We start from the raw sequence: 14884 nt of genomic DNA on the forward strand, positions 1-14884 counted from the left end.
CTGTTTACCGTCCTGAAGCTTTGATTTAACAACTCAAACACCCACAAAATAAATAAAAGATCCTCTTACACCCGGAACAGTACCTGTCAGCTTACTAGCCTTCTCTTTTGTAAAAATGTACCAAAAATATGCAGAACACAGGACCTCATAAAGGAGGGCTGGGTCTGTTCTACAAACATGTCCCCCGATGGAATGTTGATGACTTCTCTTCAATCGTATTCTGGAGATAAACGTTAAACCAACTGGATCTGTTCATGATGTCGGCAGAAAATGAGCCAACATAACACAGCAGTCTGTAAGTTGCAGCCGATGAGCAGGTCGCTCTTTATTTAGTCAAAATATGGGAATTAAAAAAACAAAATGATGTTGCACCTGTATGAGATGATGATCCTTACAGCTGGAAAACATTTCTGTCATGTAAGCTTTTTGGCCTGTGGAAATGCAGATGTGCGCATTAGTCTGTCATGTACCAGAGCTTTCTGTAGGAGGACAAAACCAAAATGTGGGGATTTAAAGCCAACACGTGTAGAACATTATGTCATGATGCTCCCTTTAAATGTTTCTGTTTGCAGTTGGTCAGATCATTTTGTTACAACTAGTGTTTTTTATTCTAATAAAAATAGAATTCTACAGATAAGAGCTTTAAATAGTCACCAAAGACTTGATGTTTCAACCTCGAAATCAGATGCAGTTTTGCAAAGCTAGAGTATCTCCTGCACACTGGAGGCCTCAGCATGCTTGAAGCAACGTGCTAGTCGGATTGTCTAACAATCTGAAACACCCTCCAACAATCCCAGCGGCTGCAGGCAGCGAGGCCGGGTGTGAAAGTGAACAGCAGGGTTTGTGTTCGACCGAACGACACCACGATCGCGTCTGAGAGAAATGGAACACGTGCGCCGTCATCCCCAGACAAGTTGACTTGTACAGGGTTTCCAATTGGATCTTGATCGGTCACAACTTTGGCTCTGGTTTGCAGGAAGAATCAAACCTCCATGTTATGTGGGTGTACACTTCTATTGTCTTAAAACCTGCATTCTCTCTACTGACCAGCAGGGGGTGACTCCTCTGGTTGCAAAAATAAATCCATTTAGCAGAACAGGGTACGCTTTAGGGCGGGGTTTACTGTGATTGACAGGTCTCTGCTGCTACCAGAGTCGTATAAGGTGTCTCTACGTCACTACCGCATTCCAAATATGTTAACTTCTGTCCAGTGGTTGCAAAGTAAACAACATGGCGACGGTCGTAATCCAAGATGGCGACGGCGAAATCGCAGAACTCAAGGCTTCAAAACGGCAGACCACAAACCAATGGGGAAGCCCAGAAACCCGGACCTCTTCTTGTGCCGTTTGCTTGCATCTGGGATATTTTTAACCAGTCAGAACTCAAAACCACAAATTTGGTTTTCAGAATTGGGGCCACTGGATTGTACTTAAACCCGACCCAGACCACGCCCCGTGTTATCTTATAAAAGCTCCCCTTCACTGACTCCAGCTCGACCTCACTAGTTAGGAGTGCTTTCTGCAAGGCTGCTCCTTTAACAGACATATAAAGTCATCAGCGTTGCCTTCACACCTGCTGCTGTTGATCCCAGTGAAACCACTCAGAGGTAACATTCCATTCAAGTCAGATCCAGCGTCCTCAGTGATGCTCGACTGTCACACAGATCCAAAGACATGCCTGCTGTGAAGTGCTTCAATAAAGTCTATTTTTATGCGGTTTTTCTACTTTTTTGCCATTTCAACACACACACACACACACACACACACACACACACACACACACACACACACACACACACACACACACACACACACACACACACACACACACACACACACACACACACACACACACACACACACACACACACACACACACACACACACACACCTGTAAATTAAAGTAAATAAATAAGACTTACAATGTTGTAAGGCAATGCTGACCATGCATTTGTCACAATGAACAACAAATCAAGGAACATACATGGTAACAATAAGCACATTCTTAAGAGCAACCACTTTCTTTTTTTTCCTCTAAGAAATCAAGTGAAGTTTGAAGGCTTTCTGGGTGATCTCCTGATCCACAGGGCTCATGACCAACAACACCTGGCTCTGGGTCCTGCAGCAGGACCACCCCTTCACTCAGAGGGCCCAGTCCGACCGGCAGGCCGGACACACAGCAAACCGGACCCAGCCACGGTGGGGCTTTTGCATTGCATCCAAAGTTGGAGTTCATTCAAGAAAAATCAAAAAAGTCTACATGGAGACAGAGATCCAGCAGCCAGCTGCTCAGAGCCTCAGGACAGTCCCGAGGTGTCCAGGTAACTCTGCAGTTTCCTCACTGTACTTCTGTCCAAGGAGCAAAGGTCGAAGTCAAAAGTAGTGTTTGTGATGTGGAAGTGTCCGGTCTCTTCAATGAGGTTCACAATCTGGAAAACACAGAACACAATGAGTACCATTTCCATCTGTAAGCAGGGTGAAAACACAAGCTGTCAGGTTAATTAAAGAGAGAATGTCTGAGGCAGAAATAACATCAGGGCAGAGTGAGCCTCACTGCTGTAAGTTACCACCACAACACTTCATTTAGTCTTTACATAAACAGAAGAATTCATAAGCAGAAAAAGGGAATGTGAAGGCAGTGGTAGACTTTAATATGAAAGTACCACAGGAAATCTTAAAGGGGAAACATCGGGCTCATTTTCAGGTTCATACATGTTCTACTAGAACATGTTTACATGCTTTGATGTTCAAAAAACACTTTCTTTTTCTCACACTGTCTGTCTGAATATACAGTACCTGTATTCACCATCCGTCTCACTTTAAGCCCCCCTCCCGAAAAACTAAAAAGCCCATTCTGCTCTCATTGGCTTGCGTGAGAAATATGATGCACCTTTGCAAAGATGGCCGTCAAGCTGTGGGCGGTAAACAGCGGAAGCGGAGCCAAATCTGATTGGCTTGTTGAATCACATGTTTGTGATTGATAGATAGAGAGATAGAGATAGAGATAGAGATAGAGATAGAGATAGAGATAGAGATAGAGATAGAGATAGAGAGAGAGAGAGAGAGAGAGAGAGAGAGAGAATATGCTGTGCAGGTGTTATTGCTTTCAGACTTGGTACCCGCTGGTGGAAACAGGAGTCCTGGGGATTACTAGGAACACCCTCCCATATATCTTGGTGGAGGTACAGTTCTCAAAAATGTGGGAAAAATTACAGGCATTATTTACGACGGGTCAGATCAAAGTCAGACACTCAGGCGTCACCTCTCTCATTCTGCTTGGCCCGTTTGCTTTTTTTCATTGCTATTTAGGATTTGTTTCAACTGGAAACAGCTCCCAAACAAAGTGGTGCCGCTCTGTCCAAAGACAACTGCATTACAGCGTTCTCTGTCGTTCCATATGTGGTCCCCACCAGTGTGCAGGAGAGCCTGACAGTTAATCATTTCCACCTCCTGGAGCAGGAAGCGGAGCCGGTTGGTGAACTGGGCTAGATTAGCTTGATTACTGAGAGTTAAAGCTGTGCACACTGATCAGCGGTGCTGTGTTTTGGTTGGCATTTCATCCTCCTATCAGAGCCAGGCATCTCGTTAGGAGAGCGAGGCAGAACTTGGCAGCCGCCGCTGGGAAGATCCACCAACACCGTCACACGATAGGCCTCCAGAATATCAGCGAGGAACATGCAATCTCTTAGCTGGAGCGGTCAACCAAATAATTCATTGCTGCCAGATGAAGAAGCAGATTACAGAGGACCTGTAACAGATCACAGCTCCTCTTCTAATACAATAGAGCTGACTAGTAGCACCGGCACGTCGTGATGTCATGCCGACATCCTTTTTATCTGCAGCTTGGCAGTTCAGTGTACTTTTCATGGAAAACAATAAAGCAGGGATGGAAGTGATAATATCAGAGTCTAAACCTCAACGACATTTGAGGTTTTCTTGTTGCCACTGTAATTTGATACTAAAGATTACGAGTGTACATCTACCACAGACTGTATGTTACATTCACTTACAAATTCAGAGCATATCTATGATTCAGATAAGTGGGCATCACACCTCTGTGACGAGGCCGTGAGCCAGGGCGGCGTTATCGGCCGTGATCTTAGTTTGAGTGCAGTGCCGAGTGGTGGCCATGAGCGAGCCAGTGGGGCACGCTCACAGGGACTCACGTGCACTACAATGCAGGCAGGTCAGCCCGGCTATGTCAAGAAAGCACAGAGAAGCTCTGATTACGACACACACTCTGCTCAGGTAGACATTACTCGATTATATCTTTACATAGACAACAGCTGTTAGCCGCTATAGTCATGCTCTGAATCTGGAAATGAGCTCCTTTTAAACTTGTTCTGTGAATGTAATCGTTTCTGATCATTCATTTACTTCCCATTGGTTCCCAAACACTAACTAAATGTGTTCAATGTTCACCTGCTGGAAAATCGGACCAAAACAGCTATTATTACTGGCATATTGGAAGGAGGAATCCACAGGCTTTCCTACTGCATACATGAATACAGTCGTGTCTCCAGAGGGAGCTGTGTGAAGTGATGTCACTTGAGTCAGCTTTGGTTGGGTCTAAAGACAAGTTTAAAACGTATAATATGTCATTTTCTGCCACTATGGGTCTCTCAATCAAAACAATACTAAAAGACGGAGATTGGTGAAGAAGCGTGGAATCATGGGAGTTAGGATTCCTTCAGTGTTCATCCAAAACAAACAAACCAGCTGATTAAAGGTGGTAAAACTGTGAAGCGGTTTCGTGTTCAAAATTCGGTGTTTCTCCGACGCCGTTCGGTGGACTCAGGACATCTTGGAGGAGCTGCCGCTAACGTTTTCTCAGCTTCTCTCTCTGATGACTTAAGAACCAGACGTCGGATGACACAAATCCTTCATGCGGTCAAAATATCTAGTGAAACACCACCAAGTCTAAAAAAAAAAAAATGTCATAAAGATGTGGGATATGGCGAGCAAAGGGGAGTGGCTACATCAGCCACTACAACCGTAACACACCTCAATCGACCACCCAACTGTTGGCATTGTGGGTAATGTAGGCACAAGGAAGAAGAATGTGTGGAATAAAAAGGACAATATCTCTGTTACATGCTGGTGTAGCTGAGTTAGATGAGGCACACTGAGAGGAAAAAGGTGGAGCAGTTCATCAGCAGGTCGACATACACACCTGTTGCAAGATATGACCTTCTCTCAGTGTCATCAGTCTCTTGTGCAGCTCCACCAGCTCGTCCAGGTAAGCCTGGGAAGCACACCGCTACATGCCGTTAGCTTTCACACATTCACACCAGATCTCAGATGATGTTTGATACTGACATAGTTTTACACATTTTGTTTTTTTTAATTCACTAATTAAATTAAATGTGATTTCAGATAACCAGCCTCTTGAGTGAAGGGGGCACATTCATCAGTGCTGAACCATAGAATTAGTCCTCATCTTGTAAAATGGCGTTTGCCAAGCGGAGCGGTTAACTGCTGCAATACTTACACTCATTATCTAACCACACTGTCCAAGTGGTGTACTTCTTCACCTTTAATTATCAACGTGTCCCCTTAAATCTGTCGCACATGTTCCTGGTCAGCTGGTTGCAGCTCTTCACTGAACCCATACCATGTTGACACGGAGTGAATTAATCAAACCCCAGACTTTGGGATCTTTGGAAACACAGCATGAGACGTTGCTGCCAAAATCAACTAATATATATTCTATAATAACTCGGAACATTAAGTATTTCTAGAAGTGTTTTATCAGAGTCATGTTCTACTCTGACACGTTAACTCATTGAAACACAAAGTCTGAATAGTGTAATATACAGTACTGAGCCAGACTACCATATGTTATTTCCTAATCTTTTTGATATGGGCAGACTTACAGTGAAAACAGAAGAGGAAAAGCCCGCTGTACCTTGTCACACTCTATGCTTCTGTTCTTGTCCTGCTTGTTCTGCTTGGTGGGACTCTTCACTTCCACTATCTGACAGAAGACAAAGTAAACAGTGGTATCTCCAAGTCTCCCAGAGTGACTGTGACTAACAAAACCAATACATAACATAGCATCACGTTACCTGGTTAGCAGTAGTCTTTAGTATGGGCGGGGCTTCATTGCGCGATGGGGGGGAGGCCGAGGAGCTGTCACTCTCACTGCCATCACTCAGACTGACCCTGGGTGGTTCAGACAAACGTCAAAAGATGCATTACACGAGTTCAGTGAGGCTGTCTCCATCTCCACACATTTCCAATACTGAACTTTATATTGTGATCGTGTATTTTAATTTCTAGATAAGAAAAAAACTGATTTGAATGTTTTTGGGTAACCTTGCTACATCAAGCTGCATTGATTGATGTTTTTGGCCACATGGTGGCAGCAGAACTAGCAGTCAACACAACATCTGACATATTATCCCCATGACATCAGCCGTATCAGATTGACTATTTAAACACCCAGCAGACACAAAGCAACATTAACATTCATTTGGAGTTGTGTTAGTGTCCATCTGATGAATATAAGTATATATATATATATATATAATATTCACTGTCTATTAGCTCAAGTTTGGTCTCCACCAACTCCTGAATATCTGTCTCTTAAGCTGCTAAACGCTCCTCTATGTTCACCAACTCGTCTCTAACTGTGGCTGCTGGACAGGTAGAGGAAAAGGAAAGAGACTAAAGCTCTGTAGCGCTGAGGGAACTGCAGTTTAGTGAGAATTCTTTGTTCACTACACCTTTCACATTACACATCGTCAACGTCATACCAGAAGAAAATGTACTTTATCACATTCATATGAAAAATCCTGAGCTCTTGAAAGGAATGGATACCGTGTCTCGGTGTAAACACATGGCGGTTTATACCAGCTGATTTATGTCTATTTAGCAATGCCGCCTTACTGCAGCAGTACAGCCAACCTGAAAGCATATCTAAATTCATACCAGTTTGGAATGGAGTCTGGCGCACAATGTGGTGATCAAAGCCTTGTGCAGAACTTGTTTTTGACTGCAAGCTCACCACGCTGCTTGTGAGAGCATTTCAAAAAGTACTCCGTTGAGATGTGACACAGAAAAATCACAAACCTGCTCCCTAACAACCCTACATTCTCTGTATCCCATGAGTATGACCTGCCTGTGTCTGAGGTCCATCCTCAGGCTCACTAACCTGCGTTGGTGGTGCGTGAGATGCGTGTGTGCTGGTCGCTCCACGTCGGAGTCCATGTCGTTGTCGTCATCGTCGTCCGAATCGTCATCGTTGTCATCCGAGTGCAGATCCTGCATGACCGACTGCAGCGGGCCCAGCACTGTGTGATTGTGACAGAGATGTTTCATTATTATGTCGAGGCCCGGATAAGAACATGCACAAGGCCGTGGTCATGTGAGCAGGAGGGATGGTGGGACGGTCCGGTGGAGCTTGTGGATGCAGAACTGATCCCAGCAGCTCGACGGACACTTTTACTCTTTACTTGTAAAAGGACGAGGCTTTTTTTTATAGCTTTCTTATTGTCAGCAAATCCCACAAAAAGACCAAAGCCAATAATGTGTCAGTCCGTCTGTTTGTCAGTGCCTCTCAGCTCAAAGATCATTGGTTCCTACTTCAGGAATCTCTAAAAAGAGGAAGGAAGGGTTACCTGTGTGGGTGGTGGCAGGAATAGCCACCCTTTTCCTGATGATGAAGTCCACCACTGCATCCAGAGAAAATTACAAACACACAAGCAGAGGTCACCCTCAAGTAAAGAAGTAGAAACAGTCCCACATTCTAGACTCACCTGACCCTCTTACACTAGTTCCAGTCCTAAATGATTTCTAGAGCAATGGAATCGGTCACTGGAACCTTTATACAGACCATTTGTGACTGAAAGAGACGATAAACAAGAGATCAGCTGAAACTTATGCGTGTTCCAAATAGTTACCTTGCCGTTTGTGGTGTGTGGGAGCAAAGCCTGAACTGGAGCTGGAACTGGCTGGACTGGGCTGTTCGGACTGGGAGGGCGAAGAGAAAACAAACCGAGATAAATAAAACACACATGATGAAGCAGACTGATATTTGATCAACACAGTTTGTGAACAACAGCATCCAATCGTTTGGCAGATATCTGCAATGTTGACTTTTGACCACTTTCATGCTATGATATATATTAAGAAACGTTCCACGTTCTGTCCACCAGAAGTCCAAGTTCTCATGGCTGATTATTTAGTGTGTGACTAAAACACATTCATAATGTTCATTATTTGCAGCCTGCCAGCCAAACAAGGAGCACTAAAGCAGCCACGGTATTCATGGGTCTTATGTGCCTCACATCAGATCTGGATTCATCCGTTTATATGTTTCACAACACACTACACAACAGCTTTTGGGCATCTTCCTGTTTCTCTCCTAATGTGATGTTCTTTCCCCGAAACGTGGCCCGGACTTGGCGATTGATGACGCAATGACGGTCTGGTCTATGGGAGGGAATAAGCCTGCTGATGTCGTCAGGGTCATCCTATCTTGGGGATGGAAACTTCACATTGTTTGTAGAAAGCCAGCATAACAGACTTTGGATATGGAGTGTGAAAGACATGATTTCAGTGTTTCCCAATAATTACCTCGGCTGTGACAGCCCACCAAAGTCTATTTTGTCCCACCATAGTTTCACAATGAACCACATTTCTTTTTGTTTGGCTAGGAAAGTGAAAGTGGCTTAAAAGCACCCAGCATTGGATTGGTACTCGGTATCGTTGGATTCCCAAACTCCAGGTACTGCTCTGTATCAGGACTGAGGAAGTCAGACTGGTGCATCCCTGGTCCGCTGTAGACTTTGAGGTGAGTTCAAGTGCTGCCGTCAACAAGTCCTGGGGTGGCACATAAGTTGGTCTTTGTCAGCACTAATACCTTGAAGTCATCTTGGCGTTTCAGGGCCCAAAGCCGACATCCGACAGATCTACACTGTTGCTGTGCTCCTGGCCTCATGTGAAAAGTGCTCGAGCCTCAGACCTCCATCAAGCATCATAAATCACTGAGTCTAAATGATGTGCTATAAACACGCAGCAAACTACACACAAACACTGCTGAAACTCAAAACTGCTCACTACATCGGCCATCATGCATGTGACTGCACTCAAATAGTCATCATGTCAGCTTTTTGGCAGGTCTACCACCCAACACGTGAGAGAGTCCTGGGGTTTGATTCCTGCTGCCTCTGGCTGGTTGGAGGTCCCAGCACAACAATTACTTGTTGAAATCTGGTTCTGTTTAAGTAAACGTTTGTTCTACTAATATTTACCACGTTTTCATGTCATAGTATATACTAATATACGAATGTTCCTTTTTTGGACACACTTAATAAACAGCATGATACATATCTTGACTATAATATGGATTTTTTTGGTAATTCAAATAAAAATGAATTTACGTTTAGCTAGCAGTAATGACTCCTTTATAGCTGTACAACATCTCCATCAGATATATCAGAGAAGTTATAACTAATGTAATACAAAATATTTAAATTTGGAAATAAAATGACTTTTAAAAACTTTTTGTGACTTTCAAGACCTGCAGATACCCTGACCCCCCTGACCCCTGTCCATGTAAACTTATCTCATGACGAGGATCACACCGTCTCATATTAGCACACAACCTCAGCAAGTCTGTGAACCTGATGAACCTCCCAGATGGCAGGAGGAAATAATACATGAAACGTGTGTTCCAACCAGAAACACACTATGCATATGACATTCCTTATCAGCTATAGGCAACGGTGCATTCCCTTTGTTCAATGAGCTTACACACACACACACACACACACACACACACACACACACACACACACACACACACACACACACACACACACACACACACACACACACACACACACACTGGAAGCGGAGATACATTTTCAGTAGTATGCTTTTCTTGTCTTGTTCCATCCACAATATAGGAAGAAAAGAAAGAGTGGATGTTTCGAGCCTCGGCAGAGAAAATGAGCTTTAAAGTGAGCAGCTGTGTGGTCTGTCTGACACTGGCCAGCTCTTATCACTTTGAGACAGTCCACTTCAAACAGACCTTTAGATGTGTGGCCAGCTCGTAAATTACAACAAGCATGCTCAGGGGAACAATGAGCTCACACTAGCCGACACGTGTGCACATGAAATGGACACACCCAGCAAGTCACATTGATTCTCTGGATGGTCTCATTTTGCTGTGTTAAGGACGTTTCTGGGCGTCCACCTCGTTACAAACGTAGACAAGCTGCCAGATCACAAGCCTTCATCCAAGAGCAAGCGACAAAACACTCAAATATCTTCTGTCACGATAGAAGTCGTTTGATATCTAGATAAGGATGTATATCAAGATACAGCATGTTTTCTGGTTATTCAATACATTAACAGTTTATATGCAATAACCACATGCTCTATCAGCTATACACCGACGATGTTTACATGCACGCACACAAATGCAGATTTAGACTATAGTTTGATTTCACTGATTTTAAGTTAGTTTATGCTTGATATTATCAACTTATCACATATCTCAATAATAATATACATGATTACATTGAAAGCCAATAAATGATAATGAATTATCACCAAGCCCTCATAGTGCATGAAGGTCAACCAATCAAGAGGCAGCATGTCTGTATTTGCCTGTTTGCTTGATGCCGTTTCTGAATGCTTCGTATGTGTTGGCAGACTCTCTGGCATTGCAGTGCGTTGAGCCTTTTTAGCAAACCAAGCCTGCAAATGAAATAACTGATAAATCTCAATGATGCAAAAATCATACACAATCAATATTGCCCTAAAACGGTCATGCTCCAACTCTACTGCAGGAGGGAAACAAAACACGGGTCACAGGTTCTGCTTGTATTTCCACTGTGGGGACACATCAGGAGGAGATGCTACATGTTTAAAAGCTTCAGGTACTTTCAGGATCGGTGGATCGGGATTGGTCGAGCACATGTGATGGCATTTAACAAGAAGGACTACAACCAACACAACAGTAACCTACATTTTGCTACTGCATTTCTGATTACAACTAATACTTAAAAAGGAAACAATGAAGTACAACTGCAACAAATAGTCCAATCGTCAACTGTTGTGATAATCCATTCATTTGTTTTTAAGCCTAAATGGGAAAACACCCCTGTTGCAGTTTATTTTACGGGAATATTTTCAGCTTTTCTTTGTGATAGTAAACACAACATCTTTGGGTTTTGGACCGTTATCAGGATGGATGAGCATTTTATTGACCAAATAACGAATCAGTTAATTGAGAAAATAGTTGACAGATGAATAGATAGTGAAGATAAATGCTGCTGGTGAGTGTGTTGTGTGTGAGACAAACAGGCCTCATCAGTATTCGGGGAGAGGAAGACATTCACCTCCAGGAGGAGATAGTGTCAGTGCTCTGAAACAGAGCTCTCAGCATCGGACAGAAATAAGGACACAACAAACCGCTACACGGTACATGACAGACTGAATGGAGAAATGAACTACATGATCAAAATGCACACAGCGGAGCAAACTGAGAGAAAGTTGTTTTGGGCCATCAGTCTCCTGAATTCAGTAGAAATGTGTCAGAAAACCAAGAAGACTTGTTCTACTGTTGGCTTCCACAGCTGCTTACATCACTCACCACAAACAGTACATAGACAGAGTCGCATGACGTACTACAGATAGGAAGGATCTGACCCATCTAATTATTGTGGCAAAACAATCACAGTACTCAGTATTGACATGATATAAAATCACTATTAGAGGTCAAATACAGTAAAATGATGTTGCACCAAAACTGCCTGGGATTCTATTAAAATGAACAAACTCAACAGTTATACAGCAACATATTTAAGTAAAGCAGGTTGTTCATTTAAGGTTAAAGTTAACACCCACCAGGTGGCACTTAAAGGTAGAAAAAAAACATTTTGTGATGGTCTGAGGACTGACACATTATGAATAAAGGGAGTTCATGTGATTGACGGTCGACAATCATAAACACCCAAAGAAATCCGAACATGAAAACACGAAGAATAGAATCTCAGACACATTTCAAGTCATTTCCACCAGCTGTCTTAACTTAATAGTGACACAATGTGGCACAATTATGTTGGGCTCTTGCAAGTCACTAGCACCACCCGCCTGTCTGCACCTCCACAATCTCACTAACAAAGAAGAACAGAACCATGAGTTTCCTCTTGGCCAGTGACATGAAGAACAGAGACAGACCAGGACTCTGGTGTTCTGGTCCTGCTGTGGTTCTTCTGCTTCTATTTGACTGGAAATAAAGGACTTCTCTTGTGGCAAAATGCAAAACCAATGCAGAAGTGCTGTGCCGTGTTTAGGGGCCCTCTGAAAACGTCTATATTCATGGTAAGAGAAATTGTCAGCAGTATTGTTACCATCAGAATGTTTCACCGCCATGTAGAGTAGAACCGGTATATACACCTCTAATAGTTCCAGTGTTGTGTTTTTAATTCTGTCTATTTAAAACATCCTAGATTGTAAAATGTAGCAGAACTGCAAAGAAGATGCCAAAGCTTTTCAAAGTGAGGATGAGGCTGTTAGATGTGACAGCTACCAGGTACCGTGGTAGAAACAGTCTACTAGGGCTGCAACAACGAATCGATAAAATCGATAAAAATCGATTATCAAAAGAGTTGGCAACGAATTTCATTATCGATTCGTTGTGTCGCGCGATTATTACGCCACTCAATAAGTCGCGGAGATGTTTGAGTGTTCACAGCAGCTCGGAATAACGGAACAGGACTCCGGTTCTGTAGCTGACGCTGACCGGCGTATAAACGTTGCCATGACAACACCGGAAGTTGATTTACGCGATTTGTATTATTTTTTGTTTATTTCTACAATTATAATACATTACATGTATTGCCATTTTGGGTACCTTGTGTTAAACTCGTAACTGCTTCGCCGTTGTTTTACTTATGATAGACGAGCTTTTGTTTTTGTAACATGACCATTAAACCGGAAGTTAAGCGGAGCTCAGAAAGATGAGAAATGGCGGTGAAAACAGCGAATTTTTTCTTCCCATTCTGTTATTCTACTGCTGGTCTACCAGGCGAACACGGTAAAGTTTATTCAGTTAACTCATTAAAGTACTGTTATACTTGTAGGTGATGAGAGACAGAGTATTTTGGGTAACCCACTGAACCCCACTCCTGATATTAGTCCATTTCTTTTTTTAAATTATTACTTTAACAGCTCAGGGATGTTCAAGCAACCTGTTTGTGCACTTTCTGAAGATTTTTTGCACTGTGAATTTACACTGTCAGCTCTGTTTTTGAAAAAAGGGTTAGAAATTAATGCTTTTTTGTTTTTTTATCCGATTCATCGATTAATCGAACAAATAATCGACAGATTAATCGATTATTAAAATAATCGTTAGTTGCAGCCCTACAGTCTACCAACATGTATTTCCCAGAGTAAGTGGGATAATATTTGTGACCCACTCACAACAACTGGAGATGTGGGTTTAAAACGTGTCATTCTAACAGGAGTTTAAAATGTACTTGTGGCGAGAAGCGACTTCCAGAAGAAACATGAGAGAAAAAGAGAGACACGAGGACAAAAGGCAGAGCGACTTCAATGGCTGTCACCTCCCGCCAACAAACACCACACAGCTGGTCTGCTGGTTTATGGGACAGCTTCTTCAGCGGGCCGTAAATCTAACCACCGCTCCTTTTAAGGGCTTTTGTCCGGCTTTGCTCAAAGCTGCCCTCCTCAAAGACAATAAATGGTCTTCAGCCGGGAGTCGGCTGGCATTGATCTGGCCTCTTCTCTTAACTCTTGGCACAGTTAGGATGGCCAACAAGAAATGCCAACAAACAAGACCAAACTGAGCAAGAGCATTGGGTGTGCTTGTCTGATTCAGCAGGGGCTGTCCAAACAAAACTGTTTCAGTTTGACACTGTAGATTCATTCATTGGCGACACAAATGTATCGGCTCATTTTCAGTCTTGCTGCGGTTAACCCTTTCATGGTTCTCTCAGCTGTTAGGTCATTGTAAGTGAAACATGTGCTGTACTTTCCTCAACCTGACTGAGCATCCTCTGGCACTCCAGTGAGCCCACACCCAGAGAAACCCAAAGGCTACTGGGATTTTAAAACCAGACCTTTTCACTGTAAGTTAAGGCCATATAACCTTAACTGTATTTATTTGACCTTTCTATTTATCTTTTAAAATGTTTATTGTCCATGTCATAGCTGAAGTGCTGTATTCATAATTTCTCTCAATATAAATAATCTTTTTTTCACTGGAAGGGAGACTAATATATGCAGATTGTTAACATGCATATTTACTTGAAGTTTGGTAAAGCCTTAAAAAAATGATTTAAAAAAACATGTTTTGTTATTACCGTCCATGGGTTCTATGAAAAAAGCAAAACCTCACAGGATTGACATTAAAGGGTTAAGTTGTTTCTGAGTGTCAGTCTGATAACATTACTTTAAGCCATCTACAAAGCATGCACCTGTGAGGAAGTGGATTTGGGCTTTTTTAACACAAACCTGTGCAGGTGACAGATCCCTCCTCCTGTGCCCACATCCAGAGCGCTAAACAGGTTCCCGTGCTACCGCTCCAGCCTGCTCTCCCTTCATGTCATCACCTACTCCACATTTCCTCCCTTCTGCTGTTTCTGGCCCGGTGCTCGGAGGAAAACACCGAGATCAAACAAGTGGTCACATGAGAAATGAGAGTGGCGCTCTGTGTCGGCCCGGCGCTCGCCCACCGGAGTCGCTGGCCTGGGGAGGATCAAACACCTGGCATTTGTCAACCCACATCCCCTTTACAACCGGCCGACCCCCAGCCTCGGTATGGGAAAACTTTAAAAGGCATTTACATACAGCGCAGACAAAAACACGGGTTCTGCTAGTGCTAAGTAATAACTCCCCTGGCTAAA

The 14884-nt window shown here is 43.2% G+C and overlaps 1 protein-coding gene across 1 annotated transcript in view; it reads right to left on the bottom strand.

Moving 5' to 3' along the window:
* Nucleotides 1-1971: 1971 nt before the first annotated feature.
* mllt3 (MLLT3 super elongation complex subunit) overlaps nt 1972-14884 on the bottom strand; it is a 45293-nt gene continuing 32380 nt past the window's right edge. The window contains exons 8-14 of the mRNA XM_079184317.1: nt 7904-7973; nt 7622-7675; nt 7156-7294; nt 6068-6164; nt 5908-5976; nt 5173-5244; nt 1972-2428 (exon numbers count right to left, since the gene is read on the bottom strand). Of these exons, the coding sequence (XP_079040443.1) occupies nt 2297-2428; nt 5173-5244; nt 5908-5976; nt 6068-6164; nt 7156-7294; nt 7622-7675; nt 7904-7973 (633 nt within the window). The 3' untranslated portion in view covers nt 1972-2296. The remainder of the gene's footprint in view (nt 2429-5172; nt 5245-5907; nt 5977-6067; nt 6165-7155; nt 7295-7621; nt 7676-7903; nt 7974-14884) is intronic.

The sequence above is a fragment of the Pholis gunnellus genome (genome assembly GCF_910591455.1).
Source record: "Pholis gunnellus genome assembly, chromosome: 23".
Lineage (NCBI taxonomy): Eukaryota > Metazoa > Chordata > Actinopteri > Perciformes > Pholidae > Pholis > Pholis gunnellus.